Below are 16,560 nucleotides of genomic sequence, written 5' to 3'. Positions count from 1 at the left end.
CAAGAGGGTTTTATTTCTCCTCTTAGCTATACCCCTTTGTTGTAGTATTCTAGGCATTGTTCTTTGCTTATTAAGTCTAAAGTTTTGCAGTATTCGATGAACAAAATGAACTTCAAAATCGTTTTGAATCAGAAATGAGGACAAACACTAGTTTCCTCCTCATAAAAGGAACATAAAGAACCTCGTTCAGATTGTCACTGGTGCCCTCACCATTGAATTGATATAACCTGACTCTCATGACATCACAATATGAATTATTTTCTATAGAAACCTTTTTGTACTCTCGGACTTAGGTCTTCTATATAAACCACACATTACTTTGTTTTTGATATGTGACAGATAGCCCCTGAATCTACCACCAACCAGCAGTTCTTTATTTGTCAACAAACACTCTAACACAATACGTATGACTTCTTTGTTGTAGTCCTCCCTGATTTTTCCTGTTGTTGTTATTGTCCTGACCATTGTTGTTCTTCTTGTTTTGGAACTTTGTCTTGTAGTTCTTCTTTATGTGTTCATGTTTTGCACAGTAGCATTTTATTACAACTCATTGAGGTTTCTAAAGACATATAAAATTATCCTTAAACTTGCAACCATTAAAAATTGTTTAGGTTTTACTTGACACATGACTACCAACATATTTATCCTAGGCTATCATGAGTTCTGCATTTTTTTCCCTCTTACTCCGGTGTTCTTGCTAAATAGCAAGTTGAATAGAGAGCTTTTCTACAGTCAGAGTACCAAATTGAAGGCTCGGGGCAATGATTATCATGTCTCAAAAAAGAGATAGACTATTCAAGGTTGTCAGATCTGCATGTTATCTGAAATCACATTTTATATTACATCTAGGTCTTTAGCTATGACCAACATCTTATTAACAATCAACTACTCTATTTAGCTCCTTCATTTTATATAAATTATACCGCTTTAGGAGTAACTAAACATGCATCGTAGTAGTGGATGTCATACTTTGAGAAGATAGCATCAAACATCTTCCTTGCTGTTGGATACTTTAAGTCAGCTTTCATGAAAGCTACAATAATAGTTTCAGCCATAAGGTCATTAGTCTTAAAAGCATCAAAAGTCTTCCTTTTTTCATATGTACACATGTTATCTAATGTGGAAAAAGGTTTATTAATGACATGAATTAGCCTGACATGAATTCGCCTCTCAAGTGTCTAGGCTAACATGATCTTATGCTTCCATGCAAGAGAGTTGGTTTGATTGGGTTTTTTATCTTAGCGAGTTTTGAGGCTTCCATTCTAGAAGTCATTTTTAAGTTTTGAATTTTTAATGACAAGTAAAGAGTAAAAAAGAAGAAATCAATCCATCGTTAGAGTATATGGAGCATAAAAAAATGCTCTAACAATATTCTAAAATGACTTAGAAGCAAGGAGTACCTAAATCAAATTTTATAAGGAGGTTTTCTTTTTTTATTTCAAAAAAAAATTTTGGAGACCCACTTTTAGCGATTTTAACAAATCTAAGGGTGTCTTTATGAAATTTTGGATAAAATTCTGGATTTAAAATAAATTTAACTTTCACAAGCCTCTTTCTGAAAAACATTTTAGAAAAATGCAGTGGTATTAATTTTTGTTAAATTCGACGTGTTTATGAAACTATTGCAAAAGAGGTGCACTAAATCTATAAGTTTAAACTATTGGTATAAATTTCTTCGACTCCAGTTTTTTTTTTTTTCATTTTTAGTTCGGGGTTTCGTCCACCGTTTCTCTCTTCACTCGAACCCTCTCTGCTACCACAGCGAGCCAGAATTGCGGCCGGGGAGCACCAACGCCTCGTAAACTATCCCTGCTACCACCGCAAGGAAGACAGCGCCTGGGTCGTGGCTCCACCCCAATCAATTGAAAAAAAAAAATTTACGTTAAAAAATTTTCAAAATTTTTTTAGTTGAGTCATTTACCCGAATCCAACCTACAAATCACAGCACCTTTCGTTGCCCTATTTCGAAATCTCTATTTCGAAAACCTGTTTTCGAAAGAAAAACGCAGGAAAACCTAGGGGGAAAAAGGCAGCGAAGAGAGTGCGAGGGAGAGAACGAGACACAAAGAGAGGGAGATAGGGAATGAAAGAGTGAGAAAGGGAGCACGGCTGGAGAGAGCAGGGCTGCAGCCTGCAGGTAGGAGGTCGGAGACTCGGAAGAGAAGAGGAGAGAGTCAGAGAGAGAACTCGCCGCGCGGCAGCAGCGGGCTCGATCTTGGTTGATCGACAGGTAGCATATTCATCATTCGCATATGTGCTTCAATTTTGCTTGTTAGATTGTTTCTTTGTAGTTTGCCCCAAAAAAATTTTCTCGCCATGAAGTTCTTTCTCTTTGTTTGAAGAATTTTAGTGCTTGAACTCTTAAATCTTCTTCTTGTCACAACCCTCTTTATCACGAGGATGCAAAGCCCAAGCCTAAGCTCTGTCCCTGGTAGAAGGGCCAAGATGGTCTCTGAACCCGCCATTAACAGCTTTGAGGTCGAGACCGGTGGTTTTATCAGCATCTTCTTCCTCTGCTTTTGTCAAGAGGGCTTTATGTGGTGCCAGATAGTTGCTGAATTCTGTTTTGCAATCTGATCTTTCCCAACCCATGTTGCTGTTTTTGTTAGGCTTTCAAGCTGTTCACTAGGCATTGGAATTCAAACCTTCGATGGGAGTGAGAAACGACAATACACAGTCCGAACAAACTGTCGAAGCTCTTTCAGGTGAGAATTTGCATTGCAATTCGTTGTCATTCTCCCTTGGGCGTTAATACAAGCGAAGATTCATTAGGTATCTTTTTTCGAACCACATTTTTTTTTTTTGGTGCCTTGGTTGTCTGTAAAAAAAAATACTTACATGGGGATGACAAACGTCTTAATGGTTGAAAACGGCATTTTGCTACTATATTTGCAGTAGTTTTTTTCAATTAGATGATCGTTCGTGGAAATAGTTTAGAACTTTAAATACCAATTAAGCTGATCCATCGTGAAATTAGGAGATGTAAACCTTTTTGGTGAAATGGTTTTATTATTGTACACCTAAGGAACTTTGGAAACATTGAGCAAATTGTATGCGCTGCCTCTTTAGGCTGTTTAATAAATGGAGCAAGCAAACACCAATTTGCGCCATTTATAATTTGTTCATGTGGCTTCAGCTTAGTAGATTTTGATAGGAGACGTCAAAGGAACTTGTGGAGATTATTAATAATGTGATGGGTGGTTTTAGTTCTGGCATTGAATAGCAGGTCACTTATCAAATTTGTGTGCATGATGCAGCAAGTTCGGTGAAAACAAGGTGCCAGGATCAGAGGGAAGCATTGCCAGCAGAGCCACGCTGTACTGTTTGTGGCCGTTATGGTGAATACATTTGTGATGCAACAGAAGATGATATTTGCAGCCTCGAGTGTAAACAAGTTGTTCTTGCCAGGCATCATTCCAATTCTATCAAACCAATCAAAATTAGCGCTTCCCCTATAAAAGTTCCTGCACTTGATGAGTGCTTTTATATAAAAGATACTGGGCCAAATAGTACATGTTTTAAGGGTACCCAGATTGAATCCCTGAAGTACAGGATTGACATACATGTTACGGGAGATTCAGTTCCTCCACCAATTTTGTCATTCTCCACTCATGAACTTCCACTGAAGCTGCAGAGCAACCTGGAAGCCGCAGGCTATGTCATACCAACACCAATTCAAATGCAGGTTATCCCTGCTGCTTTCATGGGTAGAAATCTACTCGTTTCATCTGAAACTGGATCAGGGAAAACTGCATCTTTTCTGGTACCTCTTATTTCCCGCTGTGCAAAATTTCGTCTTCAGCACCCCTCTCAAAAGAAGAAACCCTTAGCAATTGTTTTAGCGCCCACGAGGGAGTTGTGTGCACAAGTTGAGGAACTAGCTAAGGTACTTGGAAAGGGTCTGCCATTCAAGACAGCACTGATTGTTGGTGGTGATCCCATCGCTGGACAAATCTATAGGATTCAGCAAGGTATAGAACTGATCATTGCTACTGCCGGTCGCCTGATAGATCTCCTAACCAAGCAGGATATTGAACTGGATGAAGTAGGGATTCTGGTTTTGGATGAGGTGGACTGCATGCTTCAGAGAGGGTTCCGTGATGAGGTGATGCAGGTGATTCATGCACTGTCGCAACCCCAACTAATGATGTTCTCTGCCACAATACCACAAGATATAGAGAGGACATTAGGTACGATGCCTAAAGATTTGCTCCGCATCTCTTCTGGGGAACCTGGAAAGCCAAGGGAAACCGTGAAACAAATTGTGATTTGGGTAGAAACCAAGCATAAAAAGCAAAAGTTATTCGATATATTAGCAAGCAAGCAGCATTTTAAGCCACCAGCTGTGGTCTTTGTGGGCTCCAAAATGGGGGCTGACCTTCTATGTGAGGCCATCACTGTCACGAGTGGTTTGAGAGCCGTGGCAGTACATGGGGACAAGACAATGAGTGAGAGGAGAGAAAACCTAAAACTGTTTCTGACGGGGGAGGTTTCTGTACTTGTTGCAACAGGGGTATTAGGACGCGGCGTTGATATGCTAAAGGTAAGGCAAGTCATAATCTTTGACATGCCCAGCTCAATGCAGGAATATGTGCATCAGATTGGGAGAGCTTCCAGATTGGGCATTAATGGAGTGGCCATTGTTTTCATCAATGAGGAGGATAAAAACTTATTTAAGGAATTAATCAATGTTCTGAAATCTTCTGGGTCTGCCCTCCCTACGGCTCTCTTAAATTCACCGCATTCACAAGGTTTTCATGCTGCGCGCCATCAAAGGAAGAGGCAGAAACCCACTTACTGAATTGTCAATTACAAATTTGTTGGTCGTCTGAGATCATGGTTGCTGCTGCTTTGCTTGAAATGGAAGGCTAGCAAATCGTGCAATCTAGAGCGAAAGGACATGCCTCTGTGGACTTTCTGTTGGCATAGAGGGTGTTCTTACATGCCGTTTCCTTTCTAGATGAGAATTGGGTTATGGGGGAACGTCCCATTCATATGAAAGCAATAAGCATGAAGCTTGACTTCATTGAATTGAATTAGGAGTTGCAGTGTCGACATTTCCAGATGAAATAAAAGCACTAAGAATGATTCCCTTAATTGGTCGGCTAACAGGGGAAAATGCTTATACATCGACTGGGGCTTGTCTGTGTTCTCCACATCTTGATACTCTGGTTTGGTCCTCTAACAGAGGGGCCATAAGGTTTCGGGCATTGCTACATCGTTAATTAAGGAGGCTAATTAGCTTGGCGTTTCCACTTTCCACATGCAAACCTTCTCTTGTAAAGAGAAGGGAAATGCAGTCCATTTTGAATTCCAGTATCAATGGAGAGATGGTGGCTAATAAACGCAAGGAGAACAGCCAGCAGAAAAATACAACTGCAATGCCTTGCACATAAAAGGTCAGAAATAACTTGTTGCCGGTTAATAGCTAGTAGACATTGTGATTCTCTCTCATCGTACTTTCTACGAGAAAGTAACAAGGTTTCGTCAGTACACTTAATAAAATATGGTTTGTCGTAAGGCTATTCTTTGCACTAGAAACCACATTCAGGCCTACGCTACCTACTTTTTATTGTAGTGTTGCAAATGCAAGTTGTCAAACAAAGAATCCATGGTTTTCGGTGCGTCTTTGATATCGGCTACTGGTTCTGAAGTATGGCTGTTATGAATCCAGCTATGCAGAGCGCCCATGGTAGAATTAGCATAATCTGATCACGTTGATAACTATTACTTGTGTTGGAATGTTGGATACTGTTGAACACATGATTGCATATGTGAAAAGAATCACTTTATCCTAAATCACTATCATAGTTGCGGATGTTTATGCTTCTCTGTTGTTTAATCCAGACAATAATTCATTTTCTTGCTTGTTCTCTTAAGACCATCTTTGCACCAAATTAACCTGGGAAAGGTACTTTTTTGTTGAGATATAGATTAACCTGACAGGGATCTGCCTAATCCCATTTGCTACTAAGAAAGGGATTTAATGCACTATCTCTGACACAGTTAAACAGGGAAAATACCTATTTAAATTCCTTTCTTTAGAATCTATCAAATATATTTTCTTACCAAGCTATAGAAGATGCAAATTTGCGTTTATGTCGAGCACAGCCTCGCCACTATTAGCTGAATCAAGTGCTACAGTGGAGCATTTTTGGTTACTCAGTCTTATATGACATTGTATTCACCAATTGATTTTTCGCCATTTCTTGTAACGACGACGTGATACTCACTTTAGAAAACATTTGATAACATGCCGTCTCTTTAAAAAGCGTTTGATAAGGAAAATATTTTCCAAGACTGCATATTTCTAAAGACATGGAACGTGTTTTAAGAATAAAATGGTTTTATCATCAAACTCTCTTTTAGTGTTTGAACGTATGTGAGCCAGTCCAACCAGTCAAGACTGCTAAAAAATGTACAGAACTTTGGACCTTTACTAATATCAAGGTGGGTTAGGCCAGATTCATAGCAGATTTATGTCAAGGGAGAACGAGGACGCTCTATGGATTTGGTATCCCAAAGGTCGTTTTGCAAGAATGCAAATGTTTGGAAAAAATCATTGCGAAAAGTTCATCTTGAAGTAACAACTGGCTTGCTTGGCCATGACAAAAGCTTTCCATCCCTTTTGAAGAGAATTAACTGATCCAAGGATGACGATAAGATCCAAATTCAAATGTATGCAGAAAAGTAAAATATTATTGAAATGCTTTTTACATGCCATTAGACATATGTGTTAATCGGGATGCACTCTCCATGCTTCTCCAGCGGATGCTTCAACAAGATGAGCACCTTGAAGGACTGATAGCCTCCAAATTTCCGACAAACAAAAGGCAAGTACAAAACGTATCTACTCCGGGAGATGGAGTAATTCCGTGGGGGTCGTTTCCCTAATAAACCACCGAATTTGCTCGCCAGAAGAACCCATCACGAGACAAATAATAAGTAGACGTTTGCCTTCACCAAAAACTACGGTGATATTAACCTACTGGTGGGCTTCAAGCTGATCTCCTGGTCCAAGATCATCAATAGGTGGGCGTTGTTCGTGGTGGTCCATGACCGACTGATACGTCATTGCCAATGCTAAGGCCTGCCTAAAATTAAAGACTCGTAAACAGAATGTGAAGTTGTATGCATGATACATAGGACTGCGGGATAAAAAGAGATAGATCCTAGTAAGCCCCAGAACCTTTTGATTTCGAAAGAACCCTTTGATTTCAGAAAACTGTCTTTCAAAAATCAACAATTAAACAGGGCCGGTAGGGACACGAAAGGAGGAAACAAGGAGTTCTCATACATGAAAACAAGCCAACAGAATACATGATAGTTTTTTTCCTTTTTATAAGAAAAAATCTAGACGTAGACCCAAGATCCGCAGAAAAGATGGTTATGGCGATCAGCTGATGCTCGTTTCATCGATAACCAACCTTGTTTAAAGAATATGCCTAGCAAATACTGCAGAATGTGCTTGCAAACACAACCTAGTTTTTGGGCCGGAAGAATACCACAGAATGATGATTAGGTGGTGCATATATGCCAGTTCTGATGGTAGTTCGACGCCTTGTGCCACTCTTTGGTGGATCCGTGATGTTCTTGAATCCAGTTGGAACAACCACTAGTGGCATTCCCACCAGGTTGCCCAGACAAACTTTCTCCCAGTCAGTAGCATTTACTATAAATGCATCGACTGTGAAGCTCTCCTGGATCTCCTTAATCAACCTACCTCGTGCCCGCGTGCCTGAAAATGTGTGAAATTATTTAATTACCTTAACATACTATAATGTTAATATATAAGATTAAAAGAAGCAGCAGTCACGTCTTATTAAGAGATTGAGATTCTAAATTGTATAAGCAAACATGCACCTGCAAGTAGTCCACAGCCGGAATGAGACGTGCACGGCGCAGTTCCACAGGCCATTCATCTAGAGGTTCACACTTCTTATCATCGCGTGCACGTTGCCACTCATCAAAATGACTTAACATATCAGCGTCCATAGTGATGTTCAGTATGGACTGAACAGAATCCACCAAGTAGTTTAGCTCAAATGGAACCACAGTCATCCCTTTTGAAGCAAGAACATGAACTACCTAGACATGCAAATATAAGAGGTCATAAATGCAATAAGTGTAAAGGCGTCTATGTGGCTGAAGAATATGGAGGAGAGCAAGTTTTCTGTCAGGAAAAGATAACATAACCTAAGAGATACATTCTACATTCAAAGCCTAGGTATTCCATTATTATAGAGCAGCCAAAGACAAGTGCCTGACCTCAATAAGTCTCAAGTTTGAGCACAGCTGGCATGAATCTTACACTAGAACCCCTATGCTTTGACGTGTGCAAGATAGATTGTGCGTGATACTATACTGATATAGTATCAGTTGTACTGGTCGGACATTGACTCAGTTCATGCCACTAAAAAAAACTTTAATGCTCAAATCCAGGGATAAAAGATTATGAAAATTTATGCACATGAACTGGAAGATTCAGATAGTAACAGAGGAGCATGGCACCTAGGAAGAAAACGTATGGTACTCCGCTACAATAATGAGTGCGATGAGGATAACCAGATTGATTGGGCACAGCAGTTTCTGCGGTTCATGCAACGAGACTAACCAGGTGTAACGAATGTCAATATCATTCAAATTTACTTCTAGAAAAAGAAAAAAGCTCGGTCATAATGTTGGATCAAGTGAAGTGGCAGTGGATTGGAGGCATGAAGAAAGTCGTCGCCTGCACAATATGTTCAACAGCGGCTCCAGATTGCAAGCAGAGAGGCAGCAACAGTTCCCTGTTGAAAAATAGAAGAGCAAGAAGAAGAAGAGGAAGGAGAAGAGAGATTTTTACCGGTTCCTATGCATCCGTACTTGATCACCGCATTTAATAGATGAAAGGTCCTAGGAAGCCAAAAAATCCCCAGGAAAAAGGTCAGCTTGTCCACGATGCACTAAGGAAATACATGCTTCAGATGGCTAAAAGGATACACACTGTTACTTGTGTCAAAGTCTTAGCATGTGTCCTCCAGAGGTGGGTTACGGCTGATTGTACAAATGCAAACATGGACACACAAACATTATATATATCCTCCAGAGGTGGGTTACCGCTGATTGTACAAACGCAAACATGCACACACAAATATTATATATATATATATATATATCCTCCAGAGGTGGGTTACGGCTGATTGTACAAATGCAAACATGCACACACAAACATTTATATATATATATATAGTGATTATGGTTCTTCACTCTAATCCACACGAGAAAAAACACTAGAAAACAAAGAACGAAGGGAAAAGCATTATTATAGTACTAAACAAAAGAAAATAGGTCTTTTTAAGAGGCCTAAGCCCTAGTCTGAATTGGATATCAGATCTACTAAACAAAAAAGTCCAAAACCTCCAGAACATCAATGCCAAATAAAACGAACTACAAAGCTTAACTAAATCTGAATATGCGATCCGACCTACCACTAGACCACACTACATCATTCTCCCTGGGTCGAAACATTTGGCTCGTGAATCTTGATGAATGAGATAGTGCTGTCGTTATACAGGTGAGCCGCGATGTAGAGATTGCCCTTTGGGCCACCGTGCGTAGGTGCACAGGTGTCCCCGACTTGCGAAAGTAGTATTGAAACAAAATCTACTACTAGAAGTGCATCACCTGCATGAGTTGTCGACAAGGTTCTACCAGGGCATGTGACCGTTCTGAGCACATTGTAAGTCTCATGTTTCATTTACAATAGGGTAATAACTAATAAACCCGCCAATCAATCATGATAATCTCTATAAGATAGACCGACAATGTTTGATGCCTTATCAGAATCCTTCCCTCTAATGGAACTAAACTCCCTACTAGGTAGCAGAACAATCTTTTTCCCCTCTAAACTTGAAACCATAAGTGTTTCTGTGACCATTGTGAATAGTCGTACAGACATACTACCTCAAATGTCCTAATAAAATATGACTGGCAGTCATAGCCCTTTTGCCACACCAAACCTTATCATGTTAGTAGTTTCCCATGGAAATTTTCACTAAGTACGTATGGGTGATAGGGACTTCATTTTCCTTCTTAAACCACAACTAATAAGGATGGGGTAGTTCCTCACTCTCTAAGTTTAACTTATCAACTATATATTGAGAAACTTATCACATAGGTACGGGTACGGGTGCCGGTGCAAACCATTTTCAAAAAGCTTGGGTGTGGGGGTACGGCCGTACACACACACACACACACACACACACACACACATATTAATAAATCATGATCCAAAACTTATGAATACTACTAAACAAAGTATGAAAGTAATTAACATACAAAATATATCAGCTTTGTTGATTCTCCTCAGTTGCATCATCAAGATTAGAAGGAACAACATGTTTTGTAAGGTCCATATTAAGAACATGCAAATCATGTTCTCCTTCAAGTTCTACATCAACGTCCTCTGGGTTAACATCCCAATGCTTGGATGATCATGAACTGCAAGTTGCAACAAAACCAATACGATTTAAGTTAATGTTAACTTTAAACAACCAATATAATATACATATGTATACATATCAAAGATAAAGAAAGAAATACCTGTAAAACCAATACGATTTAAGTTAATATTAACTTTAAACAACCAATATAATATACATAGGTATACATATCAAAGATAAAGAAAGAAATACCTGTAATCATCTGAAGTACATGAAAGTAAGCATAGGTTGGAGTGGACATAAACTAAATCTTTTGCTCACTTACTAGTTAGCTTATTTCTCTTAATGTTGTGAATTTGAGAATAAGTGCTCCAGTTTCTTTCACAACAATAAGAGGTTGTAGGTTGAGATAATAACTTCAACACAAGTTGTTGAAGATTTAGCATTGAAACATATCCACCAATTAACAGGATCTTCTTCATCTCTTGCCATTGCACCTTGCAATGAGTCACTTCTTCTATCAAAGAAGCTTGCAAACTCACTATTCATTATCTTCAATTGATGAGAATCAGAAAATAGTTTTCTCAAATATATCTTCCTATTATTCGATATTTTTGAATCTCGATTAGGAGGAACACAACCATTACCTCTTGTCAACCATGTTTTTCCATCATATTTGGGATTTAAGGAGAGTGCCATATGTGCAAAGGGTTATTGTTTATATTCCATCTTCTTACTAAAATTTTATGCATATGATAAAAACACTTAGAATCATCAAATGCAACATTTTTCTTTTTATGTCTAAAAATGATGTTTTGAATTTTTTCAATAATGTTATCCTACATATCATAAACTCTATGAAGCATAGGCTCTTCTTTATCAACTTCTCTTAGAAATAGACTCTATAAATTGCAAAAAATATGTTATCTTATCCCATCATTCATCATATAAAATACATTTTTTAATTTCTTGAACCTTCACAATGTCATCAGTCCAATAAAACTCTCAATCATTGTCAGTCACCATAAGTGTTAATGCATGTGTCACCTGCCTTATTTTTGTCATCATTACAATAATGGATGCAACACAAGTCTCTGCTACGCTAATAATTTCAAATCAGGTTATTAAATATAGCAAGAGTATTGTAGTGGTTTACAACAAAATTTCTAATGTTTCTGATATCATGCTCAAGCTCTTCAATCTATGAACACAATTTAACAATGTTTGCATCTTCTTTGATGGATTGCAAACACATTTTAAGTGCTAGATTTATACTGCGTGCCACACAAAGAGTCCAGAGTATGTGACTATACTTGGAATCACTTGCCAAATTCATCTCTGCTTGTTCACAAACTGGAGCATTATCAGTAATAAATTGCACAATATTGTCTTCACCCACGTCTTTGATGACTTCTATAAATGGCCCTTTTAAATACTCAGCATCTTTATACTCCCCAGATGCATCAACACTCTTCAAAAAGATTGGTCCATTAAGTGAATAAGCAATAAAATTTATCAGTTGCCGTCTTTGTATATCAGTCCATCCGCCAGAAACAATGAATATTTCATATTGTGTCCATGAAAATTTCTTTTTCTCTAATAATTTTTCGATGTTTGCTTTTTCTTCTCCAAAAATTACGATTCTCAATTTCATTGAACTCATGGGTACATAACCAACCAAACTGCTATTAGCCTATTAGCCAAACTTGTAACAATATCTTTTCAATAAGGATGTCTGACTACATTAAAAGGAAGTGAACTTGCAAAAAAGAACATTCCAATCCTTCTATCCATCTCCGCCCTTCCCATATTTTTGAATGCTTGTTCTATTGTTTTGGTAAGTCCCATCCCCATGCTCATTTTTCTGTTCTTTGAAGCATCTTCACCTCCTTCAATAGCATAACGAGGAACATATAGTTCACTTGACTTAGTTGAATTTTTTTCGCCTCGGCTGCATCTTGTTCTTTTTTCAATTCCTTCATCGATTCTTTGCTAATTTTTTCGCAACCTCTAATTCCATGGCATTTGATATGCAATAAATGTGTCTTGCAACTCGTATAAGAGCCAGTAAAATGTATATTAGCAAAATTACAAGAAAAAACATATTCTCACCACCACCACTAGCTTTTCCTAGTTTAGTCACGTAGCACCAAAGAGGCTGAGATGAATCCATTTCTACTAGAGCAACGATATTGACACTACTGCTACTGCTTGCCATATTTAAGCTTGTAAAAAAAATTGTGTAGCTCTGCTAGTCTGCAACTGCCACATGAAAATAGTGCAGCTGTTGGAGCTATATCACATAAGTGCATGCTCAAATCAGGCAACCAGAAAAACACAAAAATCAGATTATCCACAACAGTCTAGGAAAACACACAAACCGTGTAAAAAAAACTCGACGAAGGATGAAAATACCTGCCACCGGTCAATGGGAGAGGCTGTCGGACAATGGGTGAAGGTTGCCGGAGAAATAAGATGCTTAAATGTTGGTTAGAGAAAAAAACGCCCAAATCAGGCGATGGAGAACCATATTTCAGTCGTTGTGGTCGAGGACTTTGTTGCGTTTTGGTTATTTTTAACATTAAAAAAGGTGTCATCCTTCGCCAGAGAAATCGTCGGTCATCAGAGAGGTCACCACTCGATGAAGAAGTTGTTGTCCGCCTAAGCGGAGCTTGTTGCCGTTGGTCGCTGTGGGTGAATTGCAAAAACTGTTGAGGGCTTCGCTACCGCATTGCATTTCGCTTCTCTTTAACATTTAAAAAGGCATCGCCCTTCGCCGGAGAAGTCACCATTCACTGGAGAATTGCTGGAATCGATCTTGCTGCTGCCATTGGCTGCTGTGGGGAAAATGCAGAACCGTCGAGGGGTTTGTGTTTATTCTTTAATGTTTTCATTTAACGTTAAAAAATAAAAATGTAAACCCTAACTGTGGACATTTTTAGACTCAGTCAAAGCTGATGGAGTCCGAAAATGGATGGATAGGTACTCGGGTATGTTAACCATACCCGTACGTACTTGAGTGCCTACCCATACCCGTATCATTGTTGTATCGATACAGTGCAAGTACTGCTCCACCCGTGTTATATAGTGAGAAACCATATTTTCACACGATCCATTATGACACTACATACATGCCCTTCAAAATGACATTTTATCCTAAAATGTTGTTTCGCAACCACTTAAGATAGAGTCTTGGGGTTGCTAAGACATGACACAAAATAAGAGGTTATAGATGTTCTCACCATCATATATGACAACCTCTTCATTGGTGTTAGAGTCAGTCTTTGACTCATTTTGAGCATCCACCAGGGGTGGTGCCGAAGTTGGGAGCCATGGAGGCAGATGGCGACCATCCAACTGGTGGGCACTGACTAGGGACAATGGTCTCCAGGAAAGGCAGAAGGCAAAATCTCTTTGGTGTTAGAGGCAATAAGAAGCGGATCTGTAGTAGCCTAGTAGGGAAGTTTCCAACGATCAAAGGGAAAGCATAAACGTCACTGGTCGGTGCAGGGAAGTCCAACAAATAAAATCTCCATAGTGTTAGGGGCAACAAGAAGGGGACTTGTAGTACCTTGTGGGAAATTTCCAGCCGAAGGGAGAGCAGAAGCGTCGCTGGTCGGTGCAACAAAGTCCGGTGGTGGTTAGGTGAAGTTTGGCAGCACCAGTATCTAGCGGTAGGCCTGAAATCTGTCCCGCTGCTGCATCAGGCAGGGTTTGACCACATTCCAAACAACCGCTTGTTGTACAATCTTGGCTGGCTGTTTTTCTAATTTCTTCTTCCATTCATCGAATTTGTCCATCTTTCTTGCAAATCCATCCAGATTTTTATTAATCTGCAGCATATTTTCTTACATTTGGGTCATCGTGCTAATCAGTATCATCACCTAATCTTAGTTGAACTTTTTTTATTTTTCTTATTTTCAATCTCCTCACTGGAGACTTCTTCCAATGCCGGATCATCCTTTGGATTCCCAGACATCACAAAAATCTAGGCAGCAGCCTGGGCTCTGACACCAATCCGATGTAGTGATTAGAGTTTCTCTCTCTAATCGCCCATGAAAAAAGCACCAAAAAGCAAAGAATGAAGGGAAAAACATGGAACAGGAGGAGAAATTCAACAACAAAGGAAAAATAAGGTTTCCTTGATCATCAATTAATCTTAAACAAAAGAAAAAGACCATTGTTAATAGGCCTAGGCCCTAGATCCGAATTGGATCTCGGACCCACTGAACAAAAGAGTAACAAAGTTCAAACACTAAAGAACATCAATGCCAAATAAAACCAAATCCAAAGCCTAACTGGATCCACATCTGGGATTCAATCTGCTACTAAACTACACTGTATCAATGTGCATATATATATATATATATATATATGTCATTGTTGAGCTCACCTCTATATGGAGGCGCACCATGATTCAAGTCGTTTGGCTTGTTGCCTACATCCAGGGAAGAAAAAGTTGATGTTACTCTTCATGCTTTTTTCCTTCAGTTATAAGGCACGTATATGGTTGCCTATCAGCATCTATATGTTTTAATCTCTTTGTTACACTTGAGCCTCTTTGTTACGCTTGAGCCAGGTTCTCCTTAAGCCCTTAGGAAGGACTGTCATCATGTACTTAGAACAGTCATTACCTCCTCCGAAAAGATTCTCATCATCATGCCCCTATAAAGGCTATTGGAAAATACCGTCACCATGACGCCCTTGGGCTTGGGAAGGGGAGTCGTGTATTTTGAGGTGCACAACAACCATCTTGATTGTCTTTGATAGTCCCATGGCTGTTCTCATTACTATGGTAGATTAGCACTCTGTTGTAAGGATGGATGTTATTATCTTTGCTATTGGACATGGTTCCATTATAAGGGCCTGCAACTTTTAGGGTGGGGGTCAGACCAGAGCTCAAGTTTGGGTTGTAGAGTGCAAAACATGCTTTCTCATAGTAGCTTTAGTCAATATATCAGCTACTTGAGAAGAAGACAGCACAAATAGATGGATAAGTTGCTGCTAAGCGACTTTTTACAAACAAAATGATAATCAATTTTCACATGCTTCGTGCAACTGTATCAAACAAGATTAAGTCTTATGTAAAGCTAATAAATTATCCCAAAAGTAATTATTTATTGAACTGTATTAGCCCCCACATGAATAGTATAAATAAATGGCTATAATAACCAATTAAACATGGTTAAAATAATAAGTCGGCAGCATTATCTTCAAACTCCAAATGTCAAGGATGAAAATTTCAGAACACACTTCTGAAATTCATTAACTGAGTACTGAAGTCGAATTTGACTCCCTGGGAAACACTCTTGGATGAAAAGTCATTTGGGTCTAGAGGAACCCTAATGGGTGCTTTCTCACATTGTCGCGCGTAGGGATGGAACTTGATGGTCGGGTCAGCCCAAGCTTGAGTTCGAGCCTGACTCTAGATTGGGCCAGCCAGGCCTTATGCCTACCCCATTCACATAACTCATTTCAGTCACTTGTTCCACTTTGAATGTCATTTAAGCTGATTTTTGCTAGAATGTCATCATAATTTTTCCATTTTTTAGCACATCATGTCAGCAAAATCCTTACTGTTTATGGCTATGTGCAACGTTGAGATGAATTCAATAATGAAAATATCTGCCCATGTTGTTAGCATGTGACTCCTAATGTACTTGCAACATAACAATATTAGCATATGTTTGGTATATGATTTGTCCTATTATGTAAGTAAAACATTAAATCAAATGGGCTGCTGTCACAACCTGTTAAACATATAAAGTAGTCCACAAAGGGGTTAACAAATGTTCACCTTCATTCACATGTGTTATCACCCCAAATTTTTTAAGAAAGGGCTGTATTTTATGTTCATTCAAATTTCAATTATTTTATTTGGATTTAATTCCAAGGCTTCAGGCTCAATCCTAGACCCAAAATAAATTTGCGACTATTCAATACAAAATGAATTTCTAAACCCTAGTTTGAAACCAAACACAAAATTCAAATTCAAAACACAACTTCAGACGTGAGATTCAAATCCATAATCAAACTCTCGAATCCAAATTAGATTCAAACCCCAAGTTCAAATCCAAATCAAGCATTTCAAACTCAAACCCAAAATCGAGTTCAAAACAACAAAATTTGGTACTAT

At 38.9% G+C, this 16,560-nt stretch overlaps 2 protein-coding genes across 13 annotated transcripts; one reads left to right on the top strand and one right to left on the bottom strand.

Moving 5' to 3' along the window:
- Positions 1 to 1,715: 1,715 nt before the first annotated feature.
- On the top strand, positions 1,716 to 5,802 carry LOC116256426 (DEAD-box ATP-dependent RNA helicase 41-like). The gene is made up of 3 exons (XM_031632790.2): positions 1,716 to 2,230; positions 2,610 to 2,705; positions 3,258 to 5,802. Exons 2-3 carry the CDS (start codon positions 2,651 to 2,653, stop codon positions 4,799 to 4,801), a joined length of 1,599 nt encoding a protein of 532 aa, XP_031488650.1. The 5' UTR covers positions 1,716 to 2,230; positions 2,610 to 2,650; the 3' UTR covers positions 4,802 to 5,802.
- Positions 5,803 to 7,273: 1,471 nt separating this feature from the next.
- On the bottom strand, positions 7,274 to 13,309 carry LOC116256417 (uncharacterized). Of its 12 annotated transcripts, XR_007573719.1 has the most exons (6): positions 12,840 to 13,307; positions 10,321 to 10,482; positions 8,846 to 8,895; positions 8,512 to 8,589; positions 7,864 to 8,088; positions 7,274 to 7,738 (listed from the first exon to the last, which is right to left on the bottom strand). XR_007573719.1 is itself a non-coding variant. In XM_031632779.2 (5 exons), exons 1-5 carry the CDS (start codon positions 13,019 to 13,021, stop codon positions 7,715 to 7,717), a joined length of 555 nt encoding a protein of 184 aa, XP_031488639.1. In that variant the 5' UTR covers positions 13,022 to 13,308; the 3' UTR covers positions 7,274 to 7,714. The 12 variants fall into 12 exon arrangements, 2 of the variants coding, with proteins under 2 accessions (XP_031488639.1, XP_031488640.1); XR_007573717.1 differs by having other exon boundaries at positions 7,864 to 8,413; positions 8,512 to 8,895; positions 12,840 to 13,309; XR_004173113.2 differs by having other exon boundaries at positions 7,864 to 8,589; positions 12,840 to 13,309.
- Positions 13,310 to 16,560: the final 3,251 nt, after the last annotated feature.

The sequence above is a fragment of the Nymphaea colorata genome, chromosome 6, assembly GCF_008831285.2.
Source record: "Nymphaea colorata isolate Beijing-Zhang1983 chromosome 6, ASM883128v2, whole genome shotgun sequence".
NCBI classification, from domain to species: Eukaryota; Viridiplantae; Streptophyta; class Magnoliopsida; order Nymphaeales; family Nymphaeaceae; genus Nymphaea; species Nymphaea colorata.
This window is presented reverse-complemented; position numbering and strand designations above follow the sequence as displayed.